This window comes from Onychostruthus taczanowskii, unplaced genomic scaffold (genome assembly GCF_017590055.1).
Source record: "Onychostruthus taczanowskii isolate IOZ18803 unplaced genomic scaffold, ASM1759005v1 scaffold125, whole genome shotgun sequence".
Lineage (NCBI taxonomy): Eukaryota > Metazoa > Chordata > Aves > Passeriformes > Passeridae > Onychostruthus > Onychostruthus taczanowskii.
Genome location: NW_024498407.1, coordinates 612931 through 632754, shown reverse-complemented (window position 1 = coordinate 632754; position 19824 = coordinate 612931). Strand labels below are relative to the sequence as shown.

General features: G+C 35.2%; 1 protein-coding gene across 3 annotated transcripts in view; it reads right to left on the bottom strand.

Annotated features, from left to right (window-relative positions):
* Positions 1–19824, bottom strand: part of NRCAM (neuronal cell adhesion molecule) — a 144062-nt gene that overhangs the window by 13054 nt on the left and 111184 nt on the right. For 2 of the 3 annotated variants that reach the window (XM_041396070.1, XM_041396071.1), the window contains 4 exons: positions 17799–18003; positions 17517–17639; positions 16309–16485; positions 2272–2403 (listed from right to left, as the gene is read on the bottom strand). In XM_041396070.1, coding sequence (XP_041252004.1) covers positions 2272–2403; positions 16309–16485; positions 17517–17639; positions 17799–18003 — 637 coding nt within the window. Of the gene's footprint in view, positions 1–2271; positions 2404–5914; positions 6068–7132; positions 7259–7776; positions 7843–15185; positions 15222–16308; positions 16486–17516; positions 17640–17798; positions 18004–19824 lie in introns of all 3 variants that reach the window. The other variant, XM_041396068.1, reaches the window with a different exon arrangement.

The window sequence follows — 19824 nt, the reverse complement described above, 5'->3', positions numbered from 1 at the left end:
CTGTTTTTCTGGCATCTATTCAAATCTTTCCCTTGTCTAGCAGATACAGTCATATAATCCAATACACAATCTCTTGTCTTCTACTCTGGTAATTTCCACACTTTATTTGTACATCACTGATTTGTGGGCCATTATTTAAGAGGATATTAATAATTCCTGACAGTATTTACTAAGTCCATAATTGCAATAACACATAACGCCTTGAGACATATCAGGCCACTATAATTTCATACTGAAGTAATGGATTACTTCCTACAAACCACAGGCAACCTCAAGATGACACGCAAAAATTATGATGAAAAGGAGTTCATAACTTAAATTTTCATAGATTTCATAACTTAATGCTTTCGATTTGGCACTACCTGTGGAACAGCACCTTTGCAATGACCCAAGAAATACAAAGTCAATGCTATAAACACCAGTACATGCTGATTCTGGGAATCTTAAAAACAATCAGGTCTCTTACATACATATGTGTATATGCATAGGTATCTGTGCACGAAAACATGTATACCTTGCAACAAATAATTCTGCAGAAGCAGCAATATCAAGGATCCACAAAGTAATGACAACCTTAGCATCCAACTGCCCTCTAAACTTTTATTTAAAACATCTGTTTTACCCTCCTCTAGATGGTGGTTCACTCCATGTCCTCCCTACTCTTTTCAGTTTCATCACTTCACTTGTTTCAGTCACCTGGATCACTTTTTCTATATCCTCTGTTATCTCATTTTCTCTTTAAAAAAATCCAAATATTAGGCAAAAACCCCCTAAGATGATGTCTGCAGCCTGTCATAAAACTCTAGGTAACATTATGTGTTCCTTAATAATCTGTTTTCTTCATAGGCATACGCAGCTGGAACAGAAAATTCTCTTACCTAATTTTTGCTGTCACTACAAATCTTTGCTCTCTCTGTAAAACAATCTAACATTTAGATTGGGTAGAACAGGATTCTAGTACTTAATAACGTGATTTTCTCATAAAAATCATCTGCTATTCTATTCCAGCAGATTTCCCTATGAAGAGCTGAAGTTCCTAGTGTTCTCTGACACTAAGTTTTTAGAAGTGCACTGATCAAAATAAGCAGAATAAAATAAAACAAAGTGGATTTTTCTTTTATACTTTTCTAAATGTATCCATCTTTTTCATGCCCAAATTAACAGTATGAACTTCAAGAAGTTTGAGCTGACTTTAAATAAGCATTCTAGAGTCTAGATATCTATTCCCAAACCTTAGGAGAAAATATTTTTTTTATTAAATCAAGATTTCACATGAAACTTAGCAACTGTGCTTTCTATAGCAGCTAGAATAGGAGAATGAAAAATCAGATTATCCCTGGGTGCTCACTTGAAGTTCATTCATAGTCACTCACACCTCAGCAGCTGCTCTGTTGGCAGTACTCTCTGGCAGTACTGTGCAAACTGCTTCTCACTATCCTTTTCAAGAGAGCTTTGGTCTATGGAGCTACTCCATAGAAAGAAATATAACACTAGGGAAAGATATATATGATACCTATATGTCCACATACATACATACACATACATGCCTTTCGTAATGAACACCAGGAGGGATACATGTTTTGATAGAAGGCAGGCATTGTGTAGTTACAATTTTTAATGAAAAATTAAAAAACATACTTGGCCACTCCTAGACATACTATAAAAAGCATTTATTTTACAACTCTTTTTAGAAAGAAAAAAATATAGAAAAAAACCCCCAGCCTAACTTAAGTATGGTAACTTTAAACTTAGCTGCAAAACTGCAGAGGCTGAAGATGACACAGATTCTGGGAAGAACTCAGGGTATTGGAAACAATATAACATAGGAAGAGATTTGTCCCTATGACATACATTCCCATACTTTGATGTTACCAGAAGCTGTGATTTGGACTTTCTGACCAGATAAATTCTAACTCAGCTCTTGTTAGTGGATTAAACTACAGTCCACCTACACTGGACTTAAGAAATGTGCACTCAACATCACAAGTGGTGATATTCCAAGCAAAGCTCAAACCTCTCTAGGGAGGTCATGCACTGATAGGACTCTCTGGGAAATAAGAAAGTCCTTCTCCTATGCTGAAATAGATGTAGGTTTCCTACCAAGAGGCAGATGGCTCATGCCAAGCCATGGAATGATAAGACTGATTTGCCATATACACAGTGTAAATGTAAAGCAGCAGCAAATGTAATTTTACCTAAACAGGTAAGCCTGAGATCTGTCTTAGTGGGTTACCAACAGATAAATTTTACTACCCTGGTTGAATAGCATACCTGGATACTTGCCACCCTTATTCCTCCTTATGAAGCACACAATCAGTAAAATCAAGATCAGAAGAGCAACAGCACACATAAGACCAATGAACCATCCTTGAGTAGCGATGTCTACCTGCCGGCTTGCCATTGCTAGGGAAAGAAGAAGAAAAATTACATTTTGCTGCATTTCAATGCTATACTAATTCAGATAAATAATCGACAATATAATGTTCATTAAAGAATAACATTCACTGTGAAAAATGGATAGCATTAAGAAAAACAGTGATTCTGTATTTTCTGAGTATTTCTATTATTCAGAATATTTCCAAGTACCTATGCACAAAAGTTAGTTTTCAGTATATAAAAAGTCTGCTAACATTTAAGCTTAGCAACTATTTTGCAAAATCTACACACATACTACACTGCTTTCCACAAACCTCAAAATTATTCTCAACCATTTTGAATTAATTAAACTCCTGAAATGAAGTAGCCAATTATAGTTCACACAAATATGTCAATTGCATTCTCAAAATGAATGAAAAGCCAATACTGATAAGCTAATGCATTTCCATCATTCTGAAATGGGAGACAGACAAATCATTCAAGGGCCCTAACATTAAATTTCAACTAAAAATCAACAATGAAGCATCCTTTAAAACTTTATTAAGCAACAGGTTTTCTTTTGTTCCTCAAACCCATACCTCATTCTACAATTAATTTATCATGATTGCCATGATTTAGCATTAGTGAGGTGAGAAGCCTTCCCTTGGCACTATTTCTCTCCAAATGCTGACTCTAGCTGGAAGATAATGTAAATAATAAGCAAACTACAATGAAAACATTACAGGCACTAATAAGAACAGGAACTAACTATGTGGTCTAGGGTCTGGATCTATGGTCTCCAACACAGTAGGAGAATTATTCTGATGAAGCTTATTTTCTGCTCTACTGCTGGAAACACACTGCAGGCAACTTGATTTAGGATTAGCTGCTGGGAGAAAGTGGGAAGAGTGAGAGGAGTTAGAGACACATGCTCCAAACAAAAAAAAATATGGAGGAAGATGAACATCCATCCAACCTATCTTATTCATTCTTCAGCTTCTTCTCCAGACACAAAACCAAAGAGTATGAAACTCTGTGAATAGCTGCTCAACTGACAGAATTCAAGCCAATGTCTCAGTGTCATTTTCTAGTTAAGGAGTGTGAGACAGGTATCTTGGAAAAGCAGCCAATGGTCCCACATTCCTGAGGGATTCTATGGAAAGTAGAAAGTACTTCCAATGTCTGGATACAGTATCTCCGGTCCATTCCATACAGAAGACCAGTGTCTTCCACTTTAGAAGTACTATGCTAAAATTAATTCTCTTTAAATGCTTATTTTTGGTCTCACTGGGCAAAGCTGACTTGATTTTCATTTAAATAATTCAGTGAGTTAATGTGCCCGGTTATTGTGGAGATACAACCAGCAGATTTCTCAGTCCTTGTTTATGTTTTCTGATATTGTAGAAAGTGACTCTCATACGCACAAGAATTTAAACTGTTTTTGCATCAAAGTCTCTACATGTCATATACAGTTTATATACCTAAATATTTCTACTCTTTATGCTACATATAAATATGCATAAATATGTATATATATATAAATATTAAAAAGTGGCAATTAAAAAAAATCACAAAAGTAATCTTCCTCTGAACTACAAGTGAAAATAAAAGAAAAATTATTTTTATATTAAGGTTAAAATTATTTTGAGTTTTGTGCATCTGCATCCATAATAGGACATTAGATGTTGTATAATACATACTGTAACAAAATGCAAAAGCACAATTCACATTCAAATGTAGTAAGAAATAGAATCAAGCCAAAAATTCCTGCATAAAAATATGCAAGATAGATGGGAAGATGAAAACTTACTTATGCAGCTTCCTGTATTAACTTACAGCTTTCCCAGTAGGAAAGGGGTTTCTAAATCTCTGTGCATCTTTAAAAATGGCACATTTCCTGCCTACACTAAGCAAATTATTTGCTTCAGGCAGAAAAACCTTGCATCTTGGTGAACCACTAATGCAGGAGTCAATACAGAACATTGTGCAGGTTTATCCTTTTGGGAATGCCCAAAAGGATAAACCTGCACACTTGTGAAGATGCTCTGTAGGAATGCTTGTCAAAGAAAAAAGTGTGGGAAAAGCCTCATATTTGAAATATCAAAGTTTCATTCCTAATAAGGACATATTCCAGTGTTTGCCTCTTTGTCCACTCCACCTTTTTGCAGTGTTTAAAAGCTTTGACCTAGGTTGAAGACAGTGTGACACAAGATTTTTCTGTAAGAAATAGACTGTTTATAATTTCATGCTGAACATTGAAACTTTCCATTATCAAGAAGTAGAAAGGAGTGTCTAAAGTCCCTTCTTCCTTAATTACACAAGGGCATGAGTCAACATGACTGGGTAAGTACAGGAATCCTTATCTACTGGCTCAGTACTTTTTATGCAGGAATATGCTTTTGGAAAGCTTTCTATGCAGCTTGTTTTGAATTATATTACAGTCTTGATCCTTATTTACTGCTCCTTTATGCTTCAGATGTGTATTTGTATAACATTTCACAGGTAGGCTTTTGTACCACTAGCTGTTCCTGGCTTTGTGTTCAGCCTGTGCGTATTTGCCTGTTATTCACTGTTATTCAGCACCATGTTTTCAAACCTTCCTGCAACATGATAAACTGTGAACAGAAGTTGAACAAATCAAAGCAAAAAATTATGATTTTAGAAAGTGCTCACTTTCAAACCAGCATACCCATTACCAATGCTGTTGCCTGATAGTTATAACGTAATGTTCAAGTGTATTTTGATATTTAAATTACTTTCTTGTAACATAACAATCTGGAGTTGGTGAGGTACTGGTGTATAACTATGCACTGGCTAAAATGCTTGGAATGAGCAGAAGTGGCTAGCAAAGAGAAAAATAATAACAGCTATCCAAGAACATGATGATGGCATGGCATGTGATGGCAACACAATATTCAGCATAATATCAAAGAACTTCCAATAGAATCTTTTTCCTGAGTGTAATTGGCAGGCATTGCTGATTTGCTTACAAAGAAATAAGACTGCAGTATGAACATAAGGAACTTAAACAGCCTTATTGATTCCCAGGATGTATGTGTGACATCAAAATCCATATAAAACTTTTATATGGCAGGAAAAGAGAGATTTACAAGTAGGAATGTCTTAACACTGGTATAAATAGATCACTTGAGACATCAAACTGAATCTGCACTTTCCGATTATGCAAATATTTTAGCTCTATAAAAAGCAACATTATTTAAATACAGCCCTGAAATTATACTAATTACAAATATTAGAAATAGGTCATCTTCAGTGCACAGCACACAGATGGAGTGTGGGTAGGGCATATCTTGCCCCAGTACAAACATCAGTCAAGTAGAGCAATTTGAAAGGATGGAAACATTCATAATTCAAACATAAATAAACTGGCATTATTATTTAGGCATTTATAAAATAATTTAACATTGCTCTATAAAAGGAACATGCAAAGATTCTAGCTGCAACATCTCTTGGCTAGAAGCAGTTTAGCATTCCAGCAGTTGGTCTAACACGATTCTGGCTAGGATACAGAAATGTACTACGGTACAGTGCGCCTCACCTGGACCTGTCTCAAACACATCCTCTGCACTCCTAAAACCAGACAGGCCCTCAGCACCAACCCGGACTTTATATGCTGTTCCTGGTGTTAAACCCTTTAAGACAAAGAAGCTTCGAGAACCATTTACAATTTCTTTTTTCCAATCTTCTTTGCCTATAAAAATTTTAGGAAAACAACAAATCGGTATTTTAATTTTATCTGTATCACTGAAAGTTTCTAGACAAAATACTACTGACAGTTACTTGACTAAACTATGGATCATCTGAGAAAAATAGCTGTTCTCTCAAAAAATAATTATATGAAATTATGAGTAATAAATTGCATGCAACATATTGAAGAATTCATTGTACAGTAATTATGAAATTATTTTAAACATTTGTTCCATTGTACTAAAGGAATACAAATTTAATTTATTTTTAAAATGCTTATTGCAGTTGTAATTATGAGATACATTAAAATACATTTTAGTCATTTTATTAAATGACACTTACAGTTTCAGTCCATATTTATTTTGGCCAAGAAGCTCTACTTCAAAGTCTGAATATCTCTTGTATTTTTTTTCTAGGACAGTCTCAGCTATTTCTTTGGCCAATATCCAGAAAAATGCATTTCTATTCCAATTTTCAGATTAGTCACCTTTACTCATAACTTTAGAAGGGTGGGGTATTTGAAAAGAAGTATCTTGCTTTTATTAGCTAACTTTGTTCTCATTATTACCAGTATTATCAAAGTTTTAAACCTGGTTTTAGGCAGTAAGAGCACATAAATTGTTTCATGTCTTATTTTAAGGTTTAATTTAACAAAGGATATATTATTTAATCTTTTTTCTTTCCTGAATTGGGCATAATTTAGGAAAATCCTTGTATCCTATTTTAATGCCAGTAATCGTATTTTTACACATGTAAAAATACATGATAAACAACAGCTTCACGATAAACAACTTCAGGCAAACTATGTTTTCAGAAGTTCACGATCAAAAGAATTTATAAAATAATACAAAGGAACAAAGGTTCATATTTATCTATTTATCAAAAACCTGCTAAACATTGATGTTTATTAAAATGAAAATTATTTGATCTTCCTGATCAAATTATAAAATAATTTAAGACATTTAAGAGCTATCATCAACACTGGGTCAATTTAAGACCCCATTTACTATAAAAATCTTTCAAAATACATCTCAAAACTTTAGCAGAATTTAATGAAATGACTTCTTACTGCCTGCTACACCATATTCAACATAAAAGTTCGCATGATCTGGTCCCTCATACTCCCAACTGATATTGGCATAGGTCTCAGCAGCAGCTGTTGTAACATTTCTGATCCTTGGATAAAGTGGTTGAACTAAATACACAACAGAAAAACAAAGCAGAATATGCAGTTGTGACTTCATACATTTAAAAAAATTATTAAAAGAAGTTACTATGTTAATTTAGACCATATAGAGGGAAAGTATAGCACATTTTTCATTGGTTCCATTACTGGAAATTAGTGACTAAAGTACTGTATTTTGAAATTTAATCCCAGGCAGTTACTACACTAAGAAATTATAAAGTAAAATCTATGTACTTTACTGAGCATGCTCTGTACCACAAAAACTGCCAAATACCTAAAAAGTACCTAACTGCCAAAATTCTGAAAACATTATTTCTATTCATCTGGAAGTAAAATGCAGACAGCTGGAAAGAGATGAGAACATTGTCAGGGTAATGGGAAATGGTAGGACAGAAGGGAGGCATGAAGGTGGTATGCTCCTCCCTTTATGGCACGTGGCACTGAATGGACTGCAAATGCCCCAAGTGCAAGCCCTTATAGGATTTTGGCTCTATTGCATGGATAGTGATAAAAAAGGAAGACAATACCCTTATAGAATGTTGGACGGACAGTATGCATGACTGGGGAAGTTGCAAAAAGGATTTCTGAATATCCTTCACCATCAGAGATAGTAGGAAAGAAAAAAATAAAGAGTAAAAACATTTTGCATCAAAAAGTAGCAATTAACTAATACAGTAAAACCTTACCTGTTAAATAAATAACACATGCACATTCTAAGATCATGCAGGTTTCAAATAGTTTCACTAGTTAAAATATGAAACAGCTAAGTGATACACATGTATTTGAAAACAAACTGAAGTATGTATGTACTGGCAGCTTTGCTTTCACAGGACATTCCTGAAATCAGCTTTTGTTAATATTATGCATTTGTGGCCCCTTTAGACACTGGAAAACTAGACATCAGGTATGGGAAAGCCAATATGAAAGTACTCAGGAGTGAAGGACACCAAGGACTGGAATGCAAGGAGCTGCCCATTGTAAGGCACTGTGTCTCATTGCTGCCATTCTGCTCAGACGACAGCGCTTCTCACAGACATGCAGAATGCCCACATCTGTGCAAAGAGCTTCAGCATTCTGAAATTAGCCACTTCTCTCCTCAGACCTTTGTTCTTTGCTCATACCATAGCTCCAGTAATGCTTGGTACAACTGGACATAAAGCTCAGTGTCTCTGCTTGCTTAAGACTAATGAAAAAATAGATTTTATATAGTTCTAATGCTGTAATAGGGCAGATACAAAGAAGATGCTCCTCAGAGGTATGAAATCAGTTTTAACTGAAAATGCTTCACTTTGCCACTGACTTTTCTATCCTGCTAAAAATATATTTTCTATTAGAAACATTAAAAATGCTTCCCAAAGGACCATGAAACGTTAGAGGTAAAAATCTAGTCTCAATAAAGACAAAGGACAGGATTCCAATGGCTTCATCTACACAAGAAAAAAAAAATGAACAAAAGCCTGTTATCAAGGCAAAAGAAGCTACAGAGAATTTATGTATCCATTTAAATTACTTTCTTCTTCTGACAGGCTGGCTTTGTCCATATGGCCAGCTGGAAAAGTTCAAAGTGACATGCACAGAGAAAATGGCTTACTTGGGCCCCTAGAACAGATGAAATAATATGAGTACCATGTCTAGAAAACTACAATTTCTGAGTATTTTTTAAAATACCTAAATTAGGCAAATTCCATCAGTTCTTCTGATAATGTATTCTGATTATTACAATGTTTTACAAAATAAATTTTTTATCCCCATATTTGCATATTTCTTCTTAACTCTGTTCCAGTAGTACTCATTCAACAATTCAATCTGTACTGCTCCCCCATCTGATGTTTTTATAGCTAAGTTGTCCTTATATATAATTTCTTTCAACCAAAATAATAAGGAATATAGTATTTAAATAATAACAACCAGATTATTTTCTTATTAAAACCACCTGAACAAAATAATTGAAAAAGCACTAGATTAAAAAAAAAAAAAAATATCTGCAAGCCTTCTAGGTCTCTAAGTCACAACAACCACCCTGAGAAATACCAAAGCCAGAGCTGTCTACGGGAAATCTAGCATGTAACGATATAACTATGATAATGCAAGGGGATTAGATTCTGTTTCTCTGTGCCACTTGTGGAGGTAGCAAGAGGAAAGAAAAGCAGTCACTAAATTTAGAAGGGTGCAGAGTCTGAGATTGCAGACAGGATGTATAAACTTCCTTCCTGATTTAGACATAGGAACAGGTGCTTATTTCAGTAACAATCTCAGCATTTGTGCTGTGCCAAGAAAACAAGTGGTTTGTATTTTGAAGTATGACTTTGTTTTGTTTCATTAAATTGTATTTTCTCAAAGCCATACTGTCCTGGATTTTGGTCTTCCATGGAAGATGTCTAATTAGCAGCCCAACAGTACGACTGATATTTGTCACAATATTAAAGACAGAAAAAACTGTTAGCAAAAATCTGTTTGATACTCCTGCAAACAGATGCCACAGCATTACCCCTAACTTCTCCCTTCTCATGCCTGAGCATTTGGGGATGAAGGAAACTGTCTCATCTTCTGTGAAAGACCCCAGATGATGGAGTTTCTGAATTACTAAGCAAATTCAATAATTGCTTGATCTTGTCTTGTGGGGTATTTTTCCATCTCAAACTTCCAGTTTCTGCTCTCATTAAAGAGTTGCCTACTAGATTAAAGTATCTGGTAAAAGTATTTCTGTTCATATAATATGATCAAACAATCAAGTTTGCTCTGAAAGTTACTTCAATTTTCTTGCTATCTTACATCTAAATTCTCTCAAGTGACCAATTTATGCTTATATTTATCAAATGCACTCATACCTGATTCTTACCAATAGCTGTACAGATCTACCCACATGTAGTACTTGGTCAGATTTAAATTCTGTTGAATAAGGTGCACCAGGAAATTTGTTCAGTAGCATATTTCTTTGCAAAAGTATTATTTTTTCAATTATCCTCTTTTGCATTATTACTTGATCTCATTTGCCATCAGGCCTGCCAAGTTTTACTTAAGTCTGTTAAATGTGCCATATTTGCAACATGACTACACACAGAAGAACATAAAAGAAAGCTGATGGATCCTGAGGTGATAAAAGCCTGGAGGTGAATTGGTTATGACATTTAAAGCTTGTAGTCAATCCACCCAGACTCTTTGTTTTCTCAATTACCACACCTCTAATTATAATTAACCTCTCAGTTCTTCAATATGTTTCCCAGCACTGTTCACAAATGGCAAATGTGTCATTGTCAGCTGGCAGAAGCTCCCAGAATGTGCAAGCGCCAGTTGGGAAAAAGGGGGGGAGAGGGGCAGGCAGGAAACTTTGTCCTGGAGAGCAGAGCACTGTGCTCTCTCATCTGTAACAATGCCTCACACTGTGCAGCAGTGCTGGCAAAAGCATCATTCTAAAAATCATGGGAATGGACTGTTGGTAAGCTAAAGGTTTTATACAGACTCACTCTTATTCGTCTACTTCTGGAAAATTAAGCTTTTTCATTCCTGCCTCGATACAATGCAAAATTCAGCTGGCATTTCCAAGTATGGTTTTATTCCTGTAGTACCACATGATTTGCCAATTTGCCAATCAAGAAAGAGGCCTAGGCTCAAAGTAAAATTTTCTTCTCTTTTCAAATTAATTCCAGTGCTTTTTTACTGGAGTCTTTTGGTAGAGTTTTATTTAATTTTTCAGCCTTTCAGGAACACAGTTCCTAAAAAGAAGAGTTATAGCCAGGCTGCAGAATCAATAAATTTTAATAAGACAGGACATGAGATTGGAAGTTATTTTAACAATGAAATAGTACTCTTTCTCAATATTTAGTCCAGAAGAACAATAAATCAAATAATCCCTAAAGTGACTGAAGTTTCGGAATTTTCATGGAATTCACCTGATATTCAGGAAAAAATGTTGGGTGAGTGCCAAGCACGAATTTGAAGACTAGCGTCAAACGGGAAAAAAAAACCCCACAAAACAATATATCATAAACAATTAAGTTAAAATGCATATATTAAGAGAAAAGTTAATATAAAGGAAAAAACCCACACCCACACAAGAAAAAAATGAAGGACAAAGGTAATCGATTCTGCCAGAGCCTGTCAGACACAGAAAAGTGGTTTATTTTCCTTTGCCTTTTTAACATTCATAGTATGAAATTCAAGCTTTAGTGTAACAGTAGGAGTGAATTTCATTTCTGGCAGTGAGAAATGGGCATCAGTCACTTCTGGGATTATTTAGGTCAATTGCAAGAGCATTTCTTTAGAGTAAGAAATACAGAAGCCAAAGAAGAAATGCAAAAAATTATGTCACTGATGAGCATGTAGCATGACATCTACAAAGCAAAAGGCATTTTCAGGAATTTTTGCACAGTGATAATAATAATTTTCTATAGTCTAGCACGTAAAGCATCAGCATTGTTCCCAGTGAATTTAAAAGAGGACAAAAGAGTGGTTCTGCATAGCAGGCTGTACTGAAAGAATCACACAAATACATAATGGAGAAGTCCACAGGGGGAGAGCGGCTGAAGGAGCAATACAAAAATACTACACTTAACTTGACTGTAAAAGCAGCTTGAAATTGTTAGCAAAAGACATGGAGACATTATGTGAAATTATTCAAGAGAGAGGGAAAACAGATGGTGGGCAGAGAAACTTATTTAAAGAACTACATTTTGTACAGAACAAAGAAAACTGAGATGATCTACAAAGAGAACAGAGATAAAAACTCAGCTGAGACTGATTTCCAGCCTACAGAGAGGAGCTACATAGTGGTGACTCATCCTAAAACCCCAAAAGAATAGCTTCAAACCCAAAGGACAGACTACTCATTTATCCCCCTTGTAACAAAAGGGAGTACTATTTGTCACTAGTACTTGAGATATGAAGATCACATGAAGAAGACAGACGAGAGTGAGTACCAGTGACAGGGGGCACTAACTAAAATTAAAGGCTACTGTGATCTCACAAACTTATTTTAATTCCATTTCAAGACTACCAGCTACCAGTGTCAGCATGCATGCAGATTAGAAGTCCTTGATTTCAAATATAAATGTTGACTAAATCAAAAAGAAGCTAAAAAGTAAAATGAGGAGGCTTGTGAATGAGGCTGACATGGCATGCCATGCCATGACTCCCTATACCTCAGCTTACAAAAAACATGCATCCCTATCTTTACCAGCAACTTTCATTTCTACCACTGGTCAAACTGGAATTCTATTCCTTCCTCTACATGGCAGTTATTCGAAACTTCTAATGGAAAAGGACAGAAAAGACTTGATCCTGCGATCACCTGAGTCACTTTGCAGGTGCTACTATAATTATTTTATTCATGTAATTGGGTTATTCCTTCATTTTTCTCACACTTCTGTTACCTCATGCCTGTGGTTAGGTGCCAATATTTAAATGGCAATACCAGGGTATGCTTAATATCTAACATTAGGTATAATAAATTCTGTTTTACATATGAAATTTTCAGCCACATTTAGAATATCGGTTGCTAAGAAAAATTCTTTCTTTTCTTTCTTTGTAGTACCATTAATTTGATCAATTTTAGGTAATTAATAACATCACAGTATTAGAAAGAAAATGTGACAGTTCAAGTCAAATAGCATTATCAACTATAATATAATAGCTTTTTCATCCAGTAAATAACATCTAATGATTTACTCATGTAGGTTTGAGACACTAAAAATACTGAATCTATTAAGATCCTTAGATTTACCACAGCAATATATTCCTCTGCACTTTAATTTATAGTTTTACTGTGAGAAGTGAACTATGTCCTAAGTGGCACAGCTCACGAAGGTTTAAATTATTTGAAGTCCTCCAGGATCATATGTCTAATGTATATGACTGGCCAAACCGCAGGTCTTCACAGGCAGCTATCCAGCAGAAAACACCAAATGCTGAAATTCAGTTCAGCATTTTAGGCTGGCTGAATCTGGGACCTACTGTCTACTTAAATTCCAGGATCAGTGTGCTCAAATCAATAGAAAAAAGGATAATTAGATTTTCCTGGTAAATTCTGCTCTTCAAAATTAAATATTAAATTTTGATAGACCACAAAATGGTTGTGGTCTAAATTTGTTCTGGCTTCGGGTCCAAATTAATAAGAACTGTAAAGACATATAGGCCCTCCTGCACTTAATAGAAAAAGGAAAGTTCACTGCTGGGTACAGCTACTTTTTGAGTGGGCTGAGCACTTCTATCTTCCAAATCCACCCACTCGTGAGACCAACTAATCTGGGGCTCCATCTTGATAATATGATCCTCCTTTTCCTTACTCGTGGTCCCTGATCAGTGGCAAAGCAGTTAACATGGTATTGTAGTAACCACTGAGAACATTCATCTCAGATCTGCAGAAACTCAGATGTCCTAACAGATGTCATGGCTTTAGTTCTGTGCTGCTTGCAAGTCCAAAGTCTTCTTTGTAATTGCAAGAGCTACATGCTACAGGAATATGTGAAAACTTTGAAACCATAAACAACATGGAACCAAACAAAGACATCTGCTTAGTTTTCTGAGAACCTGAGACGACAGCTCTGAAATGTGAGATGCTCCAGCTAATCTTACAAATAAGATGCTTTCTGATAGCCACATACAGCTATAATTACCCCTCAGTTTCACACAGAGAATCCATTTTTCCTTGCATGACTTTTTAGAGTCAGCTATAAATAATGACAACTTAATCTACATTTCTGCTGTGCATGTCCAGGACTAAATCCAGTTTGATTGTTCCAATCTGTGCTGACTTCTCAACTATGACTAGACTAAAATAGTAAAAAAAGACTTGTTATCAAAGTAACTCCACAGCTTCACACATTTGCAGAAATACATCTGATAGCACTAATATATACATATAAATATATATATATATATACATATATATGCAGGCATACATATATTTATATATTGTCTGATTTATACCAGACTAAGTGAATGAATATCTTTATTATGGCTATCATTCACAACACCTGATAATCAAGTGAAAAGAAACTATATGTAAAATAATTTATGCTGTCTTTTCCAAGTTTATTAAAAATGTTGGGTACTTCATATACAGATTTTGATTTGCGATGTTTATGGTCTGCGAATCTGAAGCAGAGGTGTTCATTAGTGCTAATGACACTTGTCATTCAATGACACCTCTGTATAGAGAGACATTCCTGAGTTTGAGCTATCTCAGGACAACCTTTGCTTCTGACAATGAAGGTATCAAAATTCATTAAAAGTGTGTGCAAAACTGCATCATAAAGAACTAAATATTACCAAAAGTAATGAAAAAGAATGATACTAGCTTGTACTCACTGAAATATCCTCAAGTACTCACTCACAAGATCTGTGAACCTAAAGCAGTGGGAATATTCAATGTGCCTGTATATTCAATCTGATACTCAAACTGAGAAGTAGACAGAGGGTATTGTCAGTCATCTGTCTCCTATGCACAGTTGGCTTGCAAATTAAGTAAATGTGTACAAGTGGGTAGCAGTAATCCACAGTGAGAACAAGAGTGCAGATATTATTTAAAACAAAAAAATGCATATGGCACAAGCAGTAAATGAATCTCCTTCGCGAAAGTAATGTTTTTGCTACTCCAGCTAATCAGTGCTAGTGCACCTGGATCCTGAATATTTATGACAGTGACATACATCTCTTAAATGTTCAGAAATAATTAGACTTTGCTGAAGCAAAGCTAATGAATTCCCCTGGAACTCTGTGGCAAAATAAACAGATGAAAGGTATTAATAAGCATTCTGTATTCCTTAAAAGAAACCCCAACAAACCCAAACAAATATCCTCCACAACTGTTTTTTTCCAGCCCTGATTATACTTTGTACAAAAATATGCAGTCCAAGATTTTCTCTCCTTACCACTGCAATTTCCCCATTTGCAACACTGCAAAATCCACACATTAATAAATCATGCAGTTTCATTTTACCTTTGCCTGCACCTACAGCAGGATGGAGAATACCAGCTTTAATGGAGGAAAACAAGAATAGGAACACTACATAATTAGATACAACACGAAAGGAAACATACATATATAATTTCACTACAAAAAACATGCAGACTAGATAAAATGTATTAATTCAAATAAATTAGAAAGAATCCATTTATGCTGAACCCTGACAGACTACTACAAGACAAAATGATTGTACATGCATTTACAAAATTTTATTGCTCATGCTTGTTAAGGTGCAAGATTTAAAATAAATGCAGTTCATATGCAAACTTAATACCCTATCAGAGAAATTGCATTGAATAACAACTCATCTATGGCAATTCCAATAAACCATAATTTTAATGAGCACAAAAATATACGAAAACATGGTACGAAAATAGATTTATTAAGATGATCAAAATTATAAAAAAGTTCCAAATTTTCTACTGGCTTTAAACTATTCTTATTTTGTTAAGCATCCGTATTTAATTAAAAACAACTCTAACAAAGCTCTAGAATGGCTACAAATATAAAAATCAATGGTGACAGGATTTATCAATATACTTGGTGTTTTTAAAATACTATACAGTTACTTGGGGCCATAGACGACAAATTTATTTAAACAGTTTTACAGTTTTTTGCCAGTTCTGTGAAAGCAATTTAGATTTCACAGAAGCCGCTGCATACTACAAAAAATAAATAACCTCCTCTAATCACAAACCCGCATCATTCTGGTATTTTTCTCTGTGACCAAAGCTGGTCAATGATGCAGAATATGTGAATAGCCAATAAACGACTAAAAATGTAAAGTTACATGAAACTTGAAGCTCAGAAAGGCCAATGTCTGTCTTAGAGCTTGTGAGTTGATATTAAAAGAAGAGGCTTTATACCTTTTTGGGGGTTCCCACTACAGCAGAAAGCTTTTACATGTATTTTCTTTAAAAATATTTAAAATGCTTTATTCGTGTATGACACAGTTAAGAAAGCTCTACAAAAAAAAATCACTTGGCCCTATTTCCTCAGTGAAAGGAAACAATCGCTATATTTAGATACAGATGTTTAATACAATCTGTAGTGGTTTTTAAACTCAAAGGACTTTCCTTATACATACATATCTTACCTTCATCCATAATTGTTACTGCTTCCTCAGTTATCTGACTTCCTGATCCAACTGAAGTTTGTGCGTTAAAGTAAAACTTGTACCGGGTGCTGTAATTTAAATTTTTTAATATCAAGCTGCTCTCGTTGGCAGGAATTCTTATCTCTACCAAGGGACCCAATTCATGTGTGTTGTTGACTGTTGTTACAATAAAAAGGAAAAACAAAAAATTAGGAAACTTGCATACACTGTCATTGCATTTTAAAGTGCTTTTGTTTTGCATGTATTTTTTTGCTTGTCTGCTTCATCTACACTTTCAAAAGAAAGTCACCTTTTGTAAAGGTGCCAAAATCCAACTGGCAGACAGGAAACACCAGCAAGTTTTTTAAGATCAAATTTCATTCTCATAAATCTCAGAATGCAAGGCAAATGAGTTCGGTTCAAATCATCTGAATTTATGCAGTGTTGAAGTCCTCCCTCACCATGGAAAAATTCTGAAATTCTAAGCTCAGAATGCTTAGGAAAAGAAAACACTGAAGCTACTTGTGTCTAATGTCAAAGAACAGTGGGATGGATTTGGTAAGTGGAAGAAGGTAAATTTCCTTTATCTGTTCCATGCATATGCAACTCTTTCCTTTCCAGCGTCACTGCTGAGAAACTTCTGGGCTAAGTAAGCAACTGGGATCCAAAAGAAGTGATTTAATAGCTCTGAGATGAGTAAATGGCACATCTATAAATTTTTCTTTTTAAGATTATAATACCGTGAAAATTGGAAAAGCAGAAATCAATGTAATTGGGCATACTTTGATTTACTTCCAATGACATTTTCTCTGCAGTTAGAATATAGAGTTTGTAAGTAGTAGTACCTTGCATCTAACTTGGATGAGACTTATCTGTAGGACCTCACCTCCACTTGTCTGTGAATTATGGTTTGAAATAATGAAAGTAATAAAAATGTTAACCTTGCACTACAGCAAGAAAAGATTTCCAAGTACAGTCATCTGTATTATCAAAATATATTAGTCTTTTTCAAATTTGACACTTACAATGCATTCATATCTTTTGTACACTATAAATTTAACATAACCTTTTCTTCATAAATGGATTATTATTTGGTAGATACATTGCCTAAGTTAGAGTTTTATCACAGAATGAAATAATGGCTTGGGTTGGAAAGGACTTGAAAGATCAGAAGTCCAACTCCCAAAATATATTAATATTGAACTTACTTGGCTGAAACTTCAGTGTATATGACGTCAAAACACCGTTTGGATGCGTGGGTGAGCCCCACTCCAGAGTCAGAGAGTCCAGTGTTGGGTTAGTAATCTTCAGAAAGGAAGGTGAACTAGGAACTTTTGAAAAGAACATAGAGTAAATACAAAGTAGATTAACTTAAAACAGGCCATTAATTATTAATTTTTAAGAATATTACTGTATTGAGAGAGATTATTATTTTATGAAGTCCAAGTAAACCCCATTTAAGTTTAATATCTAGGTTTTTCATTTCATACCTCCTTCAGGGGTCTTAAATGCTTTGTCTGGGCTTGCTGGTCCTTCTCCTTTACCATTAACAACTCTAACATTCAGCTTGTAAGAACTATAGGGCTCCAGCCCTGGTAACATTCCAAAAGTCTTGTTTCCCCTGAAAGTCAAGATCTTTTTTTCTACATGTCGTCTACTCCTTCTGGACAGACTCTGCACTTTCCAGTAGTAAACCTAAAGACAAAAAAAAAAATTACAGTGAGTGCTTAGGTTTTCTAAATTCTGAGCTTTTCCATGAGTGTCCATGAATTATAGGTAGAAATAACTGCAATTTTAATAAGCTCAGGTTAGACACAGCACAGAGCTTTCCTGCTCCAGAAACAGACCTTGTCCAGAAACAGTCTACACAATTGAGTGCAGACTACCACCTTCCAGTCTGCTAGTGCTCAAAACCAGTCTGATACAAGCTCTGGTTGGGAACTACATTGGTCTGTGATCATTCTCCTGTTATCCAGGAGGCAGAAGTTATCCATTCATTCAGTAAGATGCCTACAGGCCTTCCAAAGCAGATTTGGACTTTGCCTCCTTGTTAGATCACATCCCTGACCATGCTATTCCTTGATGTCAGGTTACCTATAAATGGGGAAGAAATCAAAAGATTTGATTTGGCTGGAAAAACACACAAGTTCTGAAATTAATCTAAGGTTACAGCACTGGAGTGATGGGAAACTGTTCCTCCAATTATGTGACAATTTGATCTGATGAGAAAGCTGATGCTGGTGTCCGTTGAGCTGACTTTCTAAGAAATCACATATGAGCCTCAGAGATGCTTTCCCTGCACTCTCTTTACTACACAGTCTCTCTACCATGGTAACTTGAAAGTTATTAATAGCTGCCCCTCCAAAAGACTTGTGCTAATCCTAAGATTGTCATCTTCAAGTACACAATTGTTTATTTTTCACAGCATCATTTTCATACACATATGATCAGAAGCTAAAAATCATTAAGAAATCTAAATGAATAAAAAAATCTATTCCTATTCAGGCCAACTGTAAAACCCCTCTTTAATTCAGGAACCCTGGATTTCACATAGGAATTCAAAAAAAGGGGCTGTTAAGACTTGCAAAGCCCAGCTAGATAGCCATAAAGCAATGTTGCACTTACACCAGCTTTCAACATACCATTTCACTCCAATCACTTTTAAATGCCACTGTGTTTTACATGGTTTGAGTTAATGTTTTTCAATATCACCAGCTGTCATCCAATAGCTCTCATCAGCTAGCGTAGAAAATCATTTACAAGCTAACAAAACTTGAAATGTTGGTACTATTGGTACTGAAACTCATAAGCTATAATAAAATAGAGTGCATCACGTTTTCCATACTTTCTTCCTAGGTTTGAAAAGCTTTATAGTACTGCAGTATATTGAGTAATAGCTAGATTAATATAAGAGCAAAATATGAATAATGTGCTGGAGAGTGCTGCTTAGTTACACGTCTTCCTGCTTTATTCTGACATTTGCCTTCAAGACGTGACTCTTTAGCCACTCTCTTAGTTCTCTCTGTTAAGAAATCTGTCCCCAGTGCAACACTGTATATTGGGCTACTGACAGAAAGAATTTTTTTCAATTAGGGGAGCCTGAGTGTGCTAGTAGGATTTTGCTTCTGCGTTTACAAAGAGCTCGTCGTTTGCTTTGTAAAGCTACATCAATGATGAAGATACTTAATCCATGAAAAGTTTTCAGTTTGTATTGAGAGAAAGCTTTTTAATAATAGCTTCCCACCAGGTCTTATGATTTCTCATGCCTTGTCTAGTCTTGAACCTATTTTAGCTTGATTTAGCTGCATTTGCAAAAATTATTTAAGGTATTCTTGCTGCATTTGCAGCTTATTCAAGGATATATCATTGTCACATATGTCCTAGCCAGAACAGCAAAACTACTCAGTGGTCTGGTCTGCTGTCAGTCCTGTGGTTGTGAGCTTGTTTTATTTATTATTATCAAGTAACTTATTTGACCTTCAGTTTTGCTTAGCATTGTGTAATTGTGTGGCTCTC